This window comes from Silurus aristotelis (assembly GCF_946808225.1).
Source record: "Silurus aristotelis genome assembly, chromosome: 14".
NCBI classification, from domain to species: Eukaryota; Metazoa; Chordata; class Actinopteri; order Siluriformes; family Siluridae; genus Silurus; species Silurus aristotelis.
The window spans coordinates 12514235-12535483 of NC_139587.1; the positions used below are offsets into that span (position 1 = coordinate 12514235).

General features: G+C 40.5%; 1 protein-coding gene and 1 long non-coding RNA gene across 4 annotated transcripts in view; one reads left to right on the forward strand and one right to left on the reverse strand.

Annotated features, from left to right (window-relative positions):
- diaph2 (diaphanous-related formin 2) overlaps nt 1-21249 on the forward strand; it is a 322782-nt gene that overhangs the window by 245071 nt on the left and 56462 nt on the right. For all 3 annotated transcript variants that reach the window (XM_083560212.1, XM_083560213.1, XM_083560214.1), the window contains one exon: nt 1585-1720. In XM_083560212.1, the coding sequence (XP_083416338.1) occupies nt 1585-1720 (136 nt within the window). The remainder of the gene's footprint in view (nt 1-1584; nt 1721-21249) is intronic.
- The window catches only part of LOC310736741, a 311461-nt gene that overhangs the window by 240263 nt on the left and 49949 nt on the right, over nt 1-21249 (reverse strand). The window lies entirely within an intron of this gene.

Sequence of the window (21249 nt, forward strand, 5' to 3'; positions counted from 1 at the left end):
CTATAATAATGAGGAAACCCATGTTAGCAAATTCTGCATAAACAGTAACCTTAGCTCAGGTTTGAACAGGTGCACTGGACCAATGTTGGTACATTGCATCCTCCAACACCTGTGTAGGTCAGAGCCAGTAGGAACGATCCAGATACGAGTAGAAAGCTAGAAGAAGAAGTAGAAGCTAAAACACAGCACAATATACTATATGTTACAGACTTCAGAAAAGACACCTGGGCTACTCACTCTTACCCATAATAAGTTATAATAAGTAAAATATTAAAATGCATCACTTACCATTACTAACCAGCTACCATACATTCATACATATTTATAGTTTACACATATTTACACATTTTATGTGGTAGTCAGAAACGCTGTAAATTGGCTGTTTAAAAATGTATAGAACAATTGACTAACAGCGGACAATACTGCGGCACTAAATAGAAAATATATTGCCTTAGTGTGTTTTAATAAACATAATTATATAAACAGGTGGTCACCTTATCCCTCAGCCTGGCTGCTACTCTTTCCCAATAACTTCATGGTGTGGCTGATCAATTTAAATCCCATGTAGTTACTGCAGGTCTGCACATCTTCCTAATTCTTCAAAATCAGTACCAGCACACTTCACTCCTCAGGCATCCTTTCACCTTCCAAAATCTTGGTTAAAAACTCCACTGCCATCTCTCCTAAACCTCTCCATGCTTCTACTGGTATGTCATCTGGTCCTACCAACTTTCCACTCTTTACTCTCTCAATCGCTGCTCTCACTTCCTCCTTACTAATCCTATCCACTTCCTGTTATCATTTCGATATCATCCACCCTTCTCCCTCTCATTTTCCTCATTCATCAGTTGCTCAAAATTCTCCCTCCACACTCTCCTCACTAGTCAACACATTTCCATTTGCATCCTTTACTGCTCTAACTTGCAGGACATCGTTCTAAGCTCGGTTCCTCTGCCTGGCCAATCAGTATATCCTTTTCTTCTTCGTCCAACTTCTCATACAGCTCCTCATATGTCTTTTCCTTTGCTTTAGCCATACACATCACCTTGTAAACCTTGCAACACTTTCAATTCCTGTATATCATCACTGAGTATATAGCAGGGATTATAATACTACTGTCAAGATTTATTATATCAAAACTTCTTTTCTTTACTTTTGTGTGTGGGGGGCATACTCAATTTACCTGTAGATATTGTACAGTTGTACTTGTTCTTGTTTCAGTCATAAATCTGTATCTTAATTAAAGTACAGTGTACAAATCTTTCTGTTTCTGTAGCCTCTTTGATGTCTGTCTCTGTTACTGACAGCAGTGTTTGATGTATGTCTCTCTGTCAGCAGTCTTCTCAGCTAGGATGATTTCTTAGTGCATATACTACAATAAACTCCATATTGTATTGCCATTGTGTGTTCTCTACAGTATATTTCTGTTGACATTCAATCATGTGCTGCACAAAGAGAGACATCCTGCAGTGTTGTACTGTGAGAAATCGTCACCTATAGCTTGGAACAACAGCTTATTTATTTCTTCCTTGATTTTTTTCTACTACTAAAACTCATCCTCACTTATTCTTTCCCCTTCTCCAGGAGGCTGTTAAGGAAAACTACAAGAAAAAGGAGATGGAGGAGAAGATTAAGCGGGCCAAGCTAGCAAAGGAAAAAGCTGAGCGGGAAAAGCAGGAACGGCAGCAGAAGAAAAAGCAACTGATAGACATGAACAAAGGTACAGGGACAAGGTTTTGCTTGTGCCCAACTCTAGCTGGCTACAGCTTCAAATATTATTTCACACAATGCTGAGCACTGTAGGGCATAGGTCTACACTACTAACTAATTTTTCTAACTGTGAAAAAATGAACCACTTTGATAGATACTGAACACAGCAGACTGGGAACACCCCACAAGAGCTGTAGTTTTAAAGATGCTTGACCCAGTCATCTAGCCATCACAGTTTGACCCTTGTCAAATGCACTCAAATCCTTGCGCTTGCCTATTTTTCCAATTTTAAACTATTTTTATGGACAATATGTTCACTTGCTGCCTAATATATGCCACCCACTATCAGGTGCCATGATTCAGAGATAATCAGTGTTATACACTACACCGGTCATAATGTTTTAATGCCATAATTTTATGCCGGGTCGGTATAAAATTGCACCAAATAATTCTTTTCTGTAACTGTGTACTATATGGTGAAAAAAGTGCAATAATGTCAACCAAAAATGCATTATAGTTTTAACATGAAGTCTGTTCTTGGCAGTATCAAATGTTAATGAGTGCAAAACTGTTTGTGCCAGCTTTAGGTATAAAGATATCATACCAAATGGCCTACATCAGCTCCAGCAGACACACAATGTGTCACATATGTGGCAGAGGTTAGAGACTTCTGTGTCTTTGTTTTTACTTAGATGTGGCTCAATGACTGTACATACAGTGACATTCTATAGATATGCTCACTTTCTTTTGTGCTGACAAAAGTGTATAGTAAGGCTCACAGTGGTGGCTTGTGTGTTTATATCAACAAGGAATGGTACAACAATTTAACTTTGTGCTTGTTGTTTATTGCTGTAAATTTTTTAATTTACCACAAGAATTCAACACTGCTCTTTTAGTTGGAATTTACATTCCCCTATTGCTACTGCTACAGAGCTACTTAATTATTTGTATGGGATTAGTAGTGAATTAAAGAACAAACATGTAAATTATATCTAATCAGTGCTCCCTAAATGCCACCAACATGCGAACTATGCAACATGGGCGAATGCAGTGGATCTTGTTTACACAAATATTTGTGGCACATACTGGGCAGAGCCTTCTCTCACCTTGGCTACTCAGACTTCATTGCTGGTATTTTAATCCCAGCATACAGGCCACACACCAGATGCCTCAGACAAATTCTGAAGCAGGTGAGAACATGGCGAGCAGGAGCCATCACTAGTGTTCATGATTGTTTGAGCACACTAACTGGCACATTTTGGGGACTCCTCCAATTCGGATTTATACATGGTCGAAACACTACACACTCCAGTCAGACGTTGTGGATGACCAAAGATGTGCAATTTCCCCGAGGAGCCAAGACTTCACACCAACTCTGTGTTAGGTTACTTAAACAAATTGTCTACACTTTTTTTATTTTAGGGAATATTCACAGCCTTAACATTTTGGAACTTAAATGGATCTACAGTGAGGAAAATAAGTATTTGAACACCCTGCTATTTTGCAAGTTCTCCCACTTAGAAATCATGGAGGGGTCTGAAATTGTCATCATAGGTGCATGTCCACTGTGAGAGACATAATCTTAAAAAAAAAATACAGAAATCACAATGTATGATTTTTTTAACTATTTATTTGTATGATACAGCTGCAAATAAGTATTTGAACACCTGAGAAAGTCAATGTTAATAGTTGGTACAGTAGCCTTTGTTTGCAATTACAGAGGTCAAACGTTTCCTGTAGTTTTTCACCAGGTTTGCACACACTGCAGGAGGAATTTTGGCCCACTCCTCCACACAGATCTTCTCTAAATCAGTCAGGTTTCTGGCCTGTTGCTGAGAAACAAGGAGTTTGAGCTCTCTCCAAAGATTCTCTATTGGGTTTAGGTCTGGAGACTGGCTAGGCCACGCCAGAACCTTGATATGCTTCTTACAGAGCCACTCCTCGTTATCCTGGCTGTGTGCTTCGGGTCATTGTCATGTTGGAAGACCCAGCCTCGACCCATCTTCAATGCTCTAACTGAGGGAAGGAGGTTGTTCCCCAAAATCTCGCAATACATGGCCCCGGTCATCCTCTCCTTAATACAGTGCAGTCGCCCTGTCCCATGTGCAGAAAAACACCCCCAAAGCATGATGCTAACACCCCCATGCTTCACAGTAGGGATGGTGTTCTTAGGATGGTACTCATCATTCTTCTTCCTCCAAACACGTTTAGTGGAATTATGACCCAAAAGTTCTATTTTGGTCTCATCTGACCACATGACTTTCTCCCATGACTCCTCTGGATCATCCAAATGGTCATTGGCAAACTTAAGACGTGCCTGGACATGTGCTGGTTTAAGCAGGGGAACCTTCCGTGCCATGCATGATTTCAAACCATGACGTCTTAGTGTATTACCAAAAGTAACCTTGTAAACGGTGGTCCCAGCTCTTTTCAGGTCATTGACCAGCTCCTCCCGTGTAGTTCTGGGCTGATTTCTCACCTTCCTTAGGATCATTGAGACCCCACGAGGTGAGATCTTGCATGGAGCCCCAGTCCGAGGGAGATTGACAGTCATGTTTAGCTTCTTCCATTTTCTAATGATTGCTCCAACAGTGGACCTTTTTTACCAAGCTGCTTGGCGATTTCCCCGTAGCCCTTTCTAGCCTTGTGGAGGTGTACAATTTTGTCTCTAGTGTCTTTGGACAGCTCTTTGGTCTTGGCTATGTTAGTAGTTGGATTCTTACTGATTGTATGGGGTGGACAGGTGTCTTTATGCAGCTAACGACCTAAAACAGGTGCATCTAATTTAGGATACTAAATGTAGTGGAGGTGGACATTTTAAAGGCAGACTAACAGGTCTTTGAGGGTCAGAATTCTAGCTGATAGACAGGTGTTCAAATACTTATTTGCAGCTGTATCATACAAATAAATAGTTTAAAAATCATATATTGTGATTTCTGGATTTTTTTTTTTTAGATTATGTCTCTCACAGTGAACATGCACCTACGATGACAATTTCAGACCCCTCCATGATTTCTAAGTGGGAGAACTTGCAAAATAGCAGGGTGTTCAAATACTTATTTTTCTCACTGTATATAGTTGGTTAAGCCTGCTTATCTGAACCTTGGTTTTGTATAGTCTACAATTAACTAGGAGTGCTCTGAAACTTTGTGCTATTTATAAAACTCATAATCTTGCTTTTAAATTACATTACTACATTGGATTGGGATGAGGACAGAGCACATAACTGTAATGGACATTGCCTTTAATAAAAATTACCTAACTGTTCAATGCTACTCTTAGTAATATCATACTAATGAAGGTATTTGCCATTAGCTTAACATGAAACACTACAATTATTATTATTATCTAAGATCCCCATTATTACCTTTGTCTGGTGCTTTGGCTCACAGTGTACATCTGACTAGTGTTATTGATGCCCCTTCAGCCCTAACTAATTTTATATGTCTTAAGAGTTTCCTTTAACTAAAACACTTTCAGGTTTCTCAGTGCTGGTTTTACTGAGGACAACAGACCTCTTATACACATAACGTGGAGAGGAGTGGTGCTCCCATTAGCTTTGGCTTTGCGATGCTGCTGAGGAGTCATGACCCAGCAAATGTAATCATTATGCAGGGACAAAGGCACTAATACTGAGTTGGGAGATTGCTAAATCTACCTAGTTATCCAGACTTAATAGAAGCTACAGACCTAACAGAAACAACACTGCTCTCACTCTTGGTAAAACTCTCTAACATTTAGATGCTGCAATCTTATCCAGCAAAGAGATAACTTATATACATATATAAAATATAAAGGTATTACCAACAATGGAGGAAGAATAAATGTGATATGATATAATTGTGATATATAAATGTGATATGATCACCATCATCACTATGATGGGCCGTGCATTTGGAATTTGGGCCTTCAGTGGAGACTTACCCGACTTAATCCACCTCTTGATACAACCATCATGTCGCAATTATAGAAACCATCAATACTATACAAAAACGCAATATAACAACGCATGGCATTACAGAGAGAGAAGCATTTCACATATAGAGGGTGAATACTATTTTACTAAAACAAGAAACCCAGTTAAGACAACTCCAAACCTCTACAATACCATCGCAACTGTGCCACCTACATCATCTGGAGCAGTTCAGAATTAATATTTGTCTGTTATATTGGTTCTGTATGATGAACTGCCTTCAGTAAATGAGAAAGTTCAGAGGAAAACTCTTTTTCACAATTCTGGTGGGCACAGGCTGTACAATGAAAGATTAGAAATAACAGGGTAGCTGAGGGTAGGGTAGTTATAATAGGGTGGCTGACTAAACATCAAGAAATATTTTAACCTTTAAAAGTACCAAAAAGTCATCAAATAAAGGGAGAGTAGTATTGATTATAAAGCATTATAGACTGATTGAGAGACTTTCTTGTGTGGTGCTTGTCGTGATTTTTCCTTTGGTGCAGCTAATGTGTTTAGTCAGTTTCGTGCAGCTATTTTTTGCATCTGGCAAAGATAGCCCATGAGGTCTTTTTGTTCCTTCTGATTACAACCTCTTTATGTTAAAACTTGCCAGGTTCAAATGCCACAGTGAGAACAGTGGCTTTTAGCATCCTCATGTTTTTGAAAAAAGTTATAATTATTTTTGATGGTGCTAACTGTGGTTAACTATATTTATAGTTGTCATGTGTCACTTAAAGTGTTTTTTTACTGGCAGTCCTTACAGTATGTTAACAACTCATGCATTCCAGTTTTTCAAATATAAATAATTGCGGTTCAATATACAGGTAGTCCTCTTGTTACAATGACCCTTGATCTTATGATGCTGATAGTGATAGAACTTCTTATTTTTCTTCTTTCGGCTTCTCCCATTAGGGGTCGCCACAGCGGATCATCCGTCTCCATACCCCCCTGTCCTCTACATCTGCCTCTTTCAACCCAACTACCTGCATGTCTTCCCTCACCACATTCATAAACCACCTCCTTGGTCTTCCTCTTTTCCTCCTTCCTGGTGGCTCCATCCTCAGCATTCTCCTTCCGATATCCCCCATGTCCCTCCTCTGAACATGTCCAAACCATCTCAATCGCGCCTCCCTCACCTTGTCTCCTAAACGTCCTACATGCGCTGAGCCTCTAATAAACAAATTTCTAATCCTGTCCATCTTCGTCACTCCCAACGAAAACCTCAACATCTTTAGCTCTGCTACCTCCAGCTTTACCTCCTGCCACTGTCTGCAAACCATACAACATCGCAGGTCTCACCACAGTCCTATAAACTCCCCCTTTTACTCTCGCAGATACCCTTCTAGCACAAATCACTCCTGCCACTCTTCTCCACCTACTCCACCCTGCCTGCACTATTTTCTACACTTCTCTAACACACTCAGGAAAGGGCTTAGAGCTGATCCTTGGCACTAGTGAAGCTACGACAGAGGGGATTTAGAACTGCGCTCCCGTCGATTCACCTGGCGAACCTCCGGTCACTGCCGACTGACTCTTCTTAATGGAACAAACAAAGACTTTGCATGCTCCGCTGCTCTCTGTTTTTCCAAAACTGGCCTCAGTCACTCAATCCCGGACAGCGGATTACTTCTCTCGGGCTTCCACTTACACCGAGCGGATCGCGTACCGGATCTATCGGGCAAAACAAAAGGCGGCAGAACCTGCTTTTACATTAACGAACGTTGGTTTACAGCAGGGGTGGGCAATTAATTTTTACAAGGGGCCACATAAGAAACCTGAATTGTGTCAGAGGGCCACACCAACGATAATATTTTAGGGATGCACCGAAACCAAGGCCAAAACCGAAAACCGAAACACCGAAAGAAAAGAAAGTCAATTATTAGAACCATTGCATTTATGCTATGGCTATGAGTGTGTACTAACCTCACTAAAATCAATGCATTGCAATTCAAAGAATCAATTACAAAAGTTTTTTATTTATTATTATAAATTATTGTTATTTATTTGTTACCATTCATAGTATTGACAGACAGACAGCAGTCAGTTATTATTAGCAATGGTGTGTTAAACGGAAATAATTGACCGCCGAACATTTGGAAGCCCTTTCAAGTGAATGGAACGTTCTAATCTACAGCATTAAGAAGAGCCGTGTAATAAATAATATTATATTATAATTATTATTATTTTCGGAATCCACGAGGAATGTTTCAAAGATCATCCCGTCGATCCACTGGCGACCACTGATCTAAAGCAATGAATTCCATAATATTTTATGTTATGCATTTTGCCTTGGCACTATCATTGGAAAACTTTCTTGCCCTTTTAAAAACGTCCACCACAGACGGAGTGCGCGTGCTCGGATTGACTTTACTTTTCTGCATCGCATTCTTCTCATATTTAGAATGGCAATCAGGATGTTTGGATTTCAGGTTATAAATTAAAACCGACATGGAGAAACTCTTTGCAGGTACACCCCCTCTTGAAATTTCAGCATTGCATGTTTTGCAAATCACTATTCATGGGTCTTTCTCCGAGATATTGAAATAAGTCCACACCGCAGACATGTTGGCTTTTATCCAGATAACCGTGTGCTGGCTGCGCTTCTTTTATTGCGTCATTACAATTGTGTTTCTGCCGTGTTGTTTCGGTGATTTAGGAATTTCGGGCGAAAATTTTTGGTGGCCAAATTTTTGGTGCATCCCTGTAATTTATGATTGGCCTCACACGGGCCGGACAAGGACGTACAAAGGGCCGGATGTGGCCCGTGGGCCGTACACCGCAGTTTACATCCCACCGCAGGCCGAGTGATGCACTGCAAAACCTGGCAAACCAAATATCTGGCTTAAAGCAAAAACATCCAGGTTCTCTTTTTATTATCCTTAGAGACTGTAACAGAGCAAAACTAACACTTGAACTTCCAAAATACAGGCAACATAATAATTGTCCGACAAGAGAGAAAAACTGGATCATTGCTACACCATTCTTAAGGACGCATATCGCTCTGCACCCTGGGCAGCTTTAGGGAACTCTGATCACTGTTTGGTTCATCTTATTCCAACATACAGGCAGAAACTAAAATCTGTTAAGCCTGTAGTCAAAACAGTGAAGAGATGGACCAGTGAGGCAAAGCAGGAACTACAAAACTGCTTTGACTGCACTGATTGGAGTGTCTCTGAAACTGACAGCCTGGATGAATTGGCTGACACTGTGACATCCTATATCAGTTTTAGTGAAGACATGTGTGTGCCAACCAAAACCTTCTGCAAATTCATTAACAACAAGCCATAGTTCACAGCCAAGCTGAAAAAAATGTGACATGCCAAGGAAGATGCCTACAGAGGGGAGGACAAAGCACTGTACAAGCAGGCCAGGAGCCAACTGACAAAAGAGATTAGAATAGCCAAAAGAAGCTACTCGGAAAAGCTAAAAAAGCAGGTTTTTAACTAACGACCGTGCATCAGTGTGGAAAGGCCTGCAAGATATCACAAACTACAGGAGACCACCCATCCCCACTAAAGCAAACAAAAACCTGGCTGATGACCTCAACACGACCTCAACACCTTCTACTGCAGGTTTGAGAACACCTCTCATCCAACCCAGACCAATGTCTGCCACCATCACATCTATGGGAACCCCTCTTACAACTCCTCCCAGCACTCAAGTTGCGCTCACGATTTGTGAAGAGGATGTGTATCGGCTCTTTCAGAGACAGAAGACAAGGAAAGCTCCCGGCCCAGATGGTGTCTCCCCCTCCTGTCTCAGAGCATGTGCTCACCAACTGTCTCCCATCTTCACCTATATCTTTAACAGATCACTGGAGCTGTGTGAGTACCCCTCCAGCTTTAAACTCTCCACAATCAAGAAACCCTCCATTACTGGACTGAATGACTACAGGCCTGTCGCTCTGACATCTGTTGTCATGAAGACCTTTGAAAAGCTGGTATTGGCCTCTCTAAAGAAGGTGACAGAACAGCTGCTGGATCCCCTACAGTTTGCATACCGAGCAAACAGATCGGTGGATGACGCAGTCAACATGGGGCTGAACTATATTCTGCAACACCTTGACTGCCCAGGAACATATGCCCGGATTCTGTTTGTTGACTTCAGTTCAGCTTTCAATAAAATAATTCCGGGAATTCTCCACTCCAAATTCCTAAACTTCACTATAACCCCTGCCAACTGTCAGGAAACAACAGGTGAGACTGGGAGATGTTACCTCTGGTATTCGGATAGTCAGCACTGGTGCTCCTCAGGGATGTGTCCTTTCCCCACTGCTATTCTCCCTTTATATGACAGACTGCACATTAAGTGACCCAACTGTTAAACTCCTGAAATTTGCAGATGACACCACGCTCATCTGACTCATCCAAGATGGCGACGAGTCTGCATATGAGCAGGAGGTAAAGCAGCTGGTGCTATGGTGCAGTCAGAACAACCTTGAGCTAAACACACTCAAAACTGTGGAGATGATAGTGGACTTTAGGAAACACCCTTCAACACTACTCCCCCTCACAATATCCAACAGCCCTGTGTCATCTGTGGAGAACTTCGCAGAGGATATACTTTCTATGCCAATTAGGGAAGTACGGTCTGCCACAGGAGCTGTTGATACAGTTCTACACTGCAGTCATAGAATCTGATCTGTCCTGTGCTCATCAATCACCAGCTGGTTTGGAGCAGCACAAAACAGGACAGAAACAGATTGCAGAAAACAGTTAAAACAGCAGAAAAAATAATTCGTGCTCCCCAGCCCACTCTCCAGGACTTGTACCATACAAGAACCAGAAACCGGGCAGAAAAAATCACTACTGACCCTTTGCACCCTGGACACAACATCTTTCAGCTCCTCCCTTCTGGCAGGCACTACAGAACTTTGTTCACCAAAACTGCCAGACACAGGAACAGTTTCTTTCTCCAAGCAATCAGCCTCATCAACAACTTACCATAAGTATATTTCCTGCTTCATATCTATAAGTACTGCACAGAACTGTCAGTCATCACACTATCTGTATATTCACACACTATGGCTGCTATATATTGCAGTTCTATAGTTCTATAGTAAACTCTTTATCATACCTGACGCACAATACTGTCATTTGCACTACCATGCACTCTCACACTTTATGTACATTACTGTTCTGTCATATAACCTTTATCCTTATTTAATACTGACACTGTCTATACTGTTTCACATGGTCTGTATTGTCTTGTGTAGTCTGTTTTTGTCTTGTCTTGTCTGTTTTGTCTTGAATAGTCCAAGCTGAATGTATAGTTTTTATTTATGTCTGTACTTTGAGAGTCACTAACAGCTGGAACTAAATTCCTTGTGTGTGTTAACAGACTTGGCCAATAAACCTGATTCTGATACTGATGTAGTCCAACCTCCACCTTGAACCAGTCTGTCATTCCTACTGCACACTTTACTGCTTTTACACTGTTCTCATACATGTCTCATACATGCAGGTCTGCACATCCCCCTTGTTCCTAAAGATCGGTACCAGCACACTCCTTCTCCAACCCTCAGGCATCCTCTCACCTTCCAAAATCCTGTTAAACAATCTTGTTAAAAACTTCACTGCTATCTCTCCTAAACATCTCCATGCTTCTAATTCTATCCACTTCCTGCTTTACCAACTCCACACCATCCAACCTTTCCTCTCTCTTATTTTCCACGTTCATCAGCTGCTCAAAATACTCCCTTCATCTTCTCAACACACTCTCCTCACTAGTCAACACATTTCCATCTCCATCCTTTATTCCTCTAACTTGCAGCACATCCTTCTCAGCTCGGTCCCTCTGCCTGGAGAATCGGTTCAAATGATTGGGATAAACCAAAATTGTAAAAGTTTTGCATAGCAGGCAAACATAGCATCATATACTGTATGTGCTACGATACGTTGGTACACTGCCAGGATGTGTGTGTCCTTGTGAGATGCCTTACTTTCGCCAACAGAGGACATAGTTCAGTTGTCTTGATTAGCATAATTCTTTTCTCTGTTCTTGTTGTTTCAAAGCCCAATTTAGCTCTTATCTCTCTTTTTTTATTGGTACCCCCAGATGCTAAAACAGAGCATGTCTGGTTCTGCCGCCACTCATGAACTGCGCTCATACACGCCTCGTTGCAACATACATATATACTGTAAAATGCTGTTTTGTTAAATTATGTATTGTTATTTATTAAAATATAAAAAAATTACTATATACTTCCGTAAACTGGTCATCATTCCCTAAGACCCCTGGGTAGGGTAGGCCATGTCACGATATTTCCAAGTAATTTTTAAGAACACATCTTCACCATAAATTAGTTCCTGATTGGTATAGCTGTACTAGTGCTTATTTTGGGAGATAAGTTTTGAGAATGTCTCTTTGTAAAGTATTAAAGATTATTACACAATTTCTCATGTGTTTTAATTTTCTAATAAATGGAATTCAATATTCTTTTAGATTTATGAGCTATTTAGTATTGCCCAAAAATGCATTACCACCAATAGGGAACATTGTAGAATAAATGTAAAATAGAAAAAATAAATAAAGCATAATTTTATGTATTTTGGTAGAATCATGTAGCAGATAGTAGCATCCAATAACCATGGGTGCTGTTGCATCCCTTAAGTTATGAAGGAGATGTAAACATAAAAATATTAGTATAACCTAATAACAACCCTGTTATTGTTACTGTGTAACCACAATTTTTCACAGTGGTAGGAGAATGTATGTACAATATTAATATTGTATGCCCCTTGTGATCAAACAGCAAAATAAAATAAAAAAATTACATCCTTCCTAATGCTACTTTCCCTAACATAAAAAAAGAAATACATGGGGTCACACTCACTCCTTGCTTAGTGCATTTAACAGAAATTACCTCTGCCTGTCTTCTCTTTGTAAAGTAGGTAACAAGATGTACTTCTCTTTTTACTTCCCTCCAGTCTGATGTAGCACCTGCCACAGGTAGACTCTGTGGCACAAGTGATGGGCAAAGCACAGAAACACAGCAGCACAAATAGTAGCGGAAACAAAAGTTAACAACAAAACCCCTCTCTTCCGGGTCTCCCAGGAGGACTTTATATCCAGGTCCTTAAATGTGACTGGTTGTTTCTGTCAACATCAATGATGACTGACCAATGGTGGAAACCTGATAAGTGACAAATCAGAAGAGAGAATAGAGAAACACACTGATACCAATGTAAAGAGTGAAGGATTGCACAAAAACAACACTTTCACCTGCTTTAAATATCTATGTAACAGTCCCCAAGAATTATAAAACCTAACAACCAGAAAGAGTGTCTGTTCACCATCTAACTAATTACACACACCCAAACTCAATCATTCCGTCACAGCCACACAGTATATAAGAATTCTCACACCATTTACTCATTGAGATATATACATTCAGTGTACTTTACCTGTCGATACAAGCCATTTAAATATATGTGTAACAAATCCCACTGGTACCGCACTGGAAGAAAGATAGACAGGCAATAGTTCACCAACCAGAGCTTTCTTTATTTACCGTAATTTCCGGACTATAAAGCGCACCCATATATAAGCCGCACCCACTGAATTTGACAAAGATTTTTATTTTAAACATAAATAAGCCGCACTGTCTACACTGAATCTAATGAACTTTACACAGGCTTTAACGAAAGACAGGGTCTGTTACACGGTGTAATGGGTGAAATATGTTGCGCTTCCTTTAGGAGCATAGCGGCCTTTCCTTAGCTACCACCCGAGTTCATTTCCCGGCCGAATAAAGTGACTAAGCGCAGGTGGGCACTGGCCGACACGTCTTTCACCGGTGCCCACCCGCGCTTAGTCACCTTTAGTCACCCTTCCGCTTGTCTCTCTGTTGGTGGCTCTTGCACTTGAAGGTTTGTGTCTCGGTCCTCTTTATTGCCGTCACTGGACTGAAACAGAGTGCACTGATTACTCTCATCAGCTGCAGGTGTTTCTTACCACTCGTTCCATTTGGCTCCGCCCTCCATTAGCGCACCGCTGGTACATACTCCCAACGCTCGGATAAGGTCAGGAAACCGTCCAGCCTGAGCTGACTCCCCCCGCGGCATGAGAGGCAGAAGGTGGTGGAGAGTGCTCCCAGATTTCAAGGAGCGGGTAGGCGTGCGGGTGGGGAAAGAGAGAGGGAATGAGAGACAGAGCAAGTGCCTGTCCCTGGCACTGTCATCATTACTTCCCTAGAGAGGCATGGCAGACACGTGGTTTCGGCACCACTGTAACAAATCCCACTGGAAGAAAGATAGACAGTCAATAGTTCACAAAGCAGAGCTTTCTTTATTTACTTTTGTTTTCACTCTGACGCTTTGCTTTCCAGTACACACGCCAGGGCTCATCCACACACTTGCAGTTTGGGACGCCTTTCCATCTTGACGTTTGCCGCCAGTCCCTTACGGATCGGCATGCAATACTTTAGCGTCCACCCCCAGTTCACTCACTGGCAAACATGTCTTTCACCGGTGCCTGCCGGTGCTTAGTCACCTTTTGGCGACCCTTCCGCTTATCTCTCTGTTGGTGGCTCTCTCTCCTGGAGGTTTGTGTTTTGCTCCTCTTTATTGCCGTCGTCGGACTGAAACACAGCGCACAGATTACGCTCATCAGTTGCAGGTGTTTCTTACCTCTCGTTCCGTCCGGCTTCGCCCTCCACTCCATTTTTCCCCAAACAGTATACTTTTGTAGCATTTGGCAGACATTCTTACATTTATATAATTTATATACGACTAAGCAGTTAAAGGTCTTACACAAGGGGCAAGATTGGCTTGATTGGTTGTCCTGGGATTTGAACTCATGACCTTCCTAGCAAGTCAAAAATCTTAACCACTAAATTACCACTAGAACCACCTTCAGCAACAATAAATAGAAATAGCAATTTAGCAGTCTCTTATATAGTTTTGTGAGTTCACTGATGTTTGACAGCTCTTTTAGGATTCTGCCACATCATCTCAATAAGATTGAGTTTTAGTCTTGGTCATTACAACCACTTGATTTTTTTTTTTCACTTCTTTAGAAATTCAAATATTGATTTGCTGATGATATAGTTCTCCTCTTTCAAGACCCACTAAAAGACCATGTTAAGTAGCTTGTCTCAATAACTAGAAGTTTAACCAGCTCATAGGGTTGTGAAACAAGCCCAAATATAATATGATACATTGTGTTTCATTTTCATGAACGGTGGTTTTAAACATTTAATGTGCTTACCTAGGTCTGTAGGGTACATAATGAAGCTCTTATTTTTTTTATGACTCTAAGCAGTAAACATGTCTGACCTTTTAGGCCCTTTGTCCTTGAATGCCCACTACTGGGAAGACTGGCATCTATATAAAGCTCTCTATTTGTATGCAGTCTATATCAATTTCAAATTGTGATTTCAGATTGTTTAAAGGTGGCCTTATACACCCTTCTAGACTGATGAACAGCTACAATTGTCTAAGTGGTCCAGCACACCAAACTGTCAAAAGATTTGCTTTTCTAGAAGTAATCACACTTTAAGGGAGCTTTTTAAAAAAAAATTTCCTCCTGATGTGTTTACTTTGGAAAGAAGTGACAGCATATTGAAATCTAATAAAAGCTTAATTTGATCTGAAAGGCAATGTGCATTTTAATTTGCACTGCTGCATTAAATAAAAAACAAGTATGCTCTACAGCAGTCGTCCCCTCCCCCCGGGCCACGGACCGGCACCCGTCCATGGGTCAATTTGTAACGGGCCGCACAGAAAGAATACATAACTTACATTATTTCCATTTTATTCAACTAATTCTGAGTGATGTTTTATTTTGGAAAATTACCGGATTCTCTCTACCACATCTGTCTATGACTCACTCTTGATGTCTGTCAAGATGCTTGCCTCGGTCACATGTATTACCTACATCCGCTACCTTCTTAAAGGGGCTGCTCCGGCCAGTAACACATAATACATTACCACTAAATTGAAACCCCCAAGCTAGCAAAATGAACAAAACCTACACAGTGGATTCACGTTTATTAATATATTTAGAAAATACGATTTGTTATGTCTGTGAAAATATTGTCTGACAATAAACCGGCCCGTGGCTCAAAAAAGGTTGAGGACCACTGCTCTACAGAACTAGACAAAAAGTATGTGAAATATGGCAAGCAGATTATGAAGAAAGCTAGATTACACTGGTCTACAAGTAAAAAACATTGGAAATGAAAGTAGCTACATTTGACCAGAATTGGGTCACTAATGAAGGAACATTAAGTCCTGAATGTTATCAAAATTATTCAAAATTAGAAGGGGGTGGTATGAGATTATGCTCCAATTTAAGATGCAAAACTCCTATTTCTTTGCAAAAATTTTCTGTTATATACTAATTGGTGCCACACCAATCATAATAAACCTATTTTTATTAATACCAATACCAATTTTTATTGCAACCAATAACAGTGATTACAGAATTATGGGTGGGTTGGTCCCATTGCTGTGTAGCTTCTCAGACTATTAAGATACAACCTCAAAATTATACAGTTTTAATGCTTACGATATTATAATGTGAATAACAGATGATAACAGAATTTAAGCTCTAACATCAGATTAAACAAAAAGGTTTCATCTTTATTCTGTATCTAAACGGTGCTTTTTGGCTTGTATCTTGTGAACTGTAGTTCTGTAAACTGTAGGATTATCCCTGTAAAGATTCCAGCAGAACTCAGCAAGCATTAAAGGACACCATTTCTCTTAGTATCTTTTCTCCATGCCTGCATTATCCAGGTGGAATCTCTTCCCATGCTCATTGCTCAGTGCCCCACAAATGTGAGGGTAAGAAGTTTGCCAATGATTCAGATAATCAGTTGCACATGTAATGCAACAATAATGAGGGGCCCAACTCTTGACATAATCCCTTATTTTTCTTTCTAAATATAGGTGGTATGCCTTTTTTTACCACTGCCATCATACTGCATTTTTAAGATGCAAATGTAACCTCGCCAGAAGTTATCTGCATTGTTTACACAGTTTTGAGGCATCTTGGTATCTGAGGGAAAATATTACATGACTGTTCACTGGAAATGTTAGCCTATGACACTTCATCAAATATAACTGTGTGATGAGTAGATCTGGCCAAGACAAATGTACTCTGCAATAAAATACCAATAAATTACAGTTCAAGAATAATCTTTATTCTGAACGTAAAAAAAAATTTGTAAACTTTCATATATCTCAATAATAATATTGTATCCAATAAATATTAAATGAAATATTTAGATATTCATGTATAATTATTTATTAATTAGTGGATTTTGATTGGTCCCCTGGTGGTCTAGTGGTTAAGATGCAGCGCTCCCACCGCTGCGACCCGGGTTCGATTCCCGGTCAGGGAACCATCCCCAGCCACTCTTAGTGCCGGTCCCAAGCCCGGATAAATTGGGGAGGGTTGCGTTAGGAAGGGCATCCAGCGTAAAACATGTGCCAAATCAAACGTGCGGAGGATCCGCTGTGGCGACCCCTAACGGGAGAAGCCGAAAAGAAAGTTTTTTAATTAGTGGATTTTGATTGATATTAGGCTTTTAACCATAGACATTGTCAGAAAGCAACTTTACAGAAATCCAGATATAATTAAAATAAAATAGATGACGAGTAAGAAACCATAAGTGGAAATAGAACAAAACAAAATTGTGTGTTAACAGGGACTTGATTATGAATATAATTAGTTATTAAATGTTTAATAATGGAGACTTTCGTTTACAATTTTCTTAGCAATTGCAGTGCTTATTTACAGTCTTATCCAATTAACAATTACTAACCACTTCATGTACAGTGCACTCCACTAATATTGGCACCCTTGTTAAATATTAGCAATGAACACTGTGAAAATGTTTTTTTTTGTTTGTTTTTTTATTGTTTAACCTTTTGATTGTCCTTTTAAAAAAAACCTTTTGATTAACCTTTTAAAAAAAAAATACAAGCAGCTGTAGACACCTATTTGACAAAAGTACACCTTGTTGATTAAAACCAGGACAATGTTCACAGGTCATTCATTTATGGGTAAGAAAAAAGAGAATATAGCTGTGATGTACAGCAAACGGATGTAAAACTTTCAAAATGGGAAGTGGCTATAAGAAAGCAGTATAAGCAATGCATTAATGTTTTGAGACTGTAGATGTGTCTTAGTTTTAATTAGTTGTGTATATAATAATACATATTCTACATTTAAATATTTGTTGTTTAACAGCAATATGTCAATTAGCAATTTACTCAAACTCTCGATGTTTTTAGTCATCTGAAAACGTGTGTGTGTGTGTGTGTGTGTGTGCCGGGGGGCTATTCGACTCCTTTGTATTAAGGAGCTTGTGGAAAGAAACTGTTACCGTAAGTGTGAGGGGTGTGTGTGGCTTTGAACGTGCGTAAATGTAAATGTCTGTGATTGAGTGGAGAGAGACCCAGAAGCAGGTGTCCTTGGGTGTCTTCAAGTGTCTTGTAGAGTATTTTGATCCATTTTGATCCATTTTTGATCTTGATAGTCCCTCTGCAGAATGTGGTAAGGATGGATGGTGGGAGCTGGGCCTTCCTTAGCTTTTTCAGGTAGTAGAAGCTCTGCTGGACTTTCTTTGTTATGGGAACTGGTATTGTGCAACCGATGGGATGGTAGTCATTAATACAGGACACAGAAGACTTCTTAGGCATTGGACTGATGATGGTGGCCTTGAAGCTTATTGTAATAACAACACTGTCCAGAGAAATTATGAAGATGTAGGGAAAATCTCCTCATGTTTAGCTCAGCAACCTGTCACCTGCAGAAGTTCTCTGATGACTTTGACATCGTCGGTCTGATCACGGATGATGATGACAGGGGGTATAGAGGACTTATACAGAACTTTGTGGACTCGTTTCAACGGAGCTGCCTCCATATAAATGCAGGGAAAACCAAAGAACTGGTGGTGGATTTCCGTAGGCACAAACACACTTCATCATTACCATTAGTGAACATTGAGTGGAAAGGACATTGTGAGAGTGGACTCTTGCAAATACCTGGGTGTTCATCTAAACAGCAAACTGGAAAGGTCAGACAACACTGAGGCAATTTATAAGTAAGGGCAGAGCAGACTTTTTCTGCTGAGGAGACTAAGGTCTTTTGGAGTGCAGGGAGAGCCTTAGTCATATGGTGGCCTCAGCCATATTCTATGGTGTGGTCTGCTGGGGCAGCAGCATCTCTACTGCAGACAGGTAGAGACTGGACAAGCTGATCAGGAAGGCCAGCTCAGTCCTGGGGATTCCTCTGGACACTGTACAGGAGGTGGGAGAAAGGAGGATGGTAGCAAAACTATCATCATTGCTGGAGAACGTCTCTCACCCCATTCATGAAACCGTTTCATTATTGAGCTTCTTCTTTCGGCTGCTCCCATTAGGGGTCGCCACAGCGGATTATCCGTCTCCATACCACCCTGTCCTCTACATCTGCCTCTTTTACACCATCCTCATACATGGCTCCATCCTCAGCATTCTTCTACCAATATAATGAATGTCCCTCCTCTGTTGCTTGGTTGATATTCCTCTATTTTATAAGTTGCTCTCTATGCTTAAATTAATTGGATTACAACACAAAAAAAGCACATTTTTTATCTGGAGCATACAACTACAAGTTACTGCCAGATTCTCAACAAAAGCTTAGTCTTACTGACACAGATGATACTTACATCATTCTTTTATAACTGCTGATATTCTAGGATTTGTATATATAAATACATAAAAAATTGTTTAATAAAGAAAATCCACTGAGCAGAAGTTCTGTGAACAGAAAATGTCTTTAAAGAAGGCCAGACTCTTTCAAGCTGGCAAATATAATACAGTAACACTGTCTACTTATGGTGAGCATTGGGTTCCAATTCTGTCAGCCAAGAATACAAAACTGGGGCTCAAGTGAGTAGAGGCTCACTAAAGTTAAAGACTGGACAAATCTAGTCTTTGATTTTTGCTGACCAACCGCATGGGTTAAAACTGCTTTGTTTCAACAGTCCAATCTGGTTATGTAATGCTGTAGATAATGTTTTTTTTTTTGGGTGTATCAGTCATCATATGAATGCTACAGGCTATCTGAGTATTGTTGCTGAACTTGTGCATTCTTTTATGGACATAGTTTACCTATCTCAAGCTTGAGTCATGGGCATGACAACTCAATGTCAAGTTAAGTACACTCAATGTCACACCTATAAATCTAGCTTGAGATAGAAATCCGATCCAATAGAACCCTTTTGGAAAGTGATAGAAACTCTCTAGGAATATCTTAATGAAATCCTGTCAGCATGGACCTCTTATAGGAACCTTCAAAAGATCTTGGGAATGACCCAAAGAATTATGACTGTTTTATTTTTGAAGGGAGGCCTATAATGTTTTTTGTAAAGTGCTTGATGAGTGTTTATTATATATTGTTTATTTATTATAGTAGACTTTTACTTAAAAAATCCAGCCATTGAGTGGAGAGTGGAGGTTCGCGTTGGTACTTTAAATGTTGGTACTATGACTGGTAAAGGGAGAGAGGTAGCTGATATGATGATGAGGAGAAAGGTAGATATGTGGTGTGTTCAGGAGACCAAGTGGAAAGGGAGTAAGGCCAGGAACATTGGAGGTGGGTTTACACTGTTCTATCATGGTGTGGATGGAAAGAGAAATAGTGTAGGGGTGATCCTGAAGAAAGAGTTTAGTAAGTATCTAGTGGAGGTGAAGAGAGTTTCTGATAGGATGATGAATGTGAAGCTGGAAGTTGAAGGGGTGATGATAAATGTCATCAGTGCCTATGCTCCACAAGTGGGTTGTGAGTGAATAAGATGAAGTGGTAGATGGTGTACCTAGGATTGAACGATTGGTGATTGGGGCAGATTAAAATGGGCATGTAGGTGAAGGGAACAGAGATGATACGGAGGTGATGGGTAGGTATGGCTTTAAGGAGAGGAATGTGGTGGAGGACAGTGGTGAATGTTTAAGGAAGGACAGTGGTGAATACTTATTTTAAGAAGAAGGAGGATCATAGGGTGACATATAAGAGTGGAGTCGGACTATGTTCTATGTAGGAGATGCAACCTGAAGGAGATTGGAGACTGTAAGGTGTTGGCGGGGGACAGTAAAGAAACTAAAGGAGGAAGACTGTAGTATAAGATTCAGGGAAGAGGTCAGGGGCTCAGTGGTGGTAAAGAGGTGCTGGATGATTGGGCAACTACTGCAGAAGTGATAAGGGAGACAGCTAGAAAGGTACTTTGTGTGACATCTGGAAATAGAAAGGAAGACAAAGAGATATGATGGTGAAATGAGGAAGTGCAGTAAAGCACAAGGAAAAAGAGGTTGGCAAAACGGAATTGGGATCGGCAGAGTGATGAAAAAAGTAGGCAGGAGTACAAGGAGATGTGGCTGCAGGAGAAGAGGGATGTGGCAAAAGCCAAGGAAAAGGCATATGAGGAGCTGAAAGTAAAGTTGGACACTGAAGAAGGATAAAAGGATTTGTATCGCTTGGCCAGGCAGAGGGACCAAGCAGGGATGGATGTGCTGCAAGTTATCAATAAAGGATGGTGTGGAGATGGGGATACAGGAAGTGGATAGTGTTAGTAAGGAGGAAGTGAGAGCAGC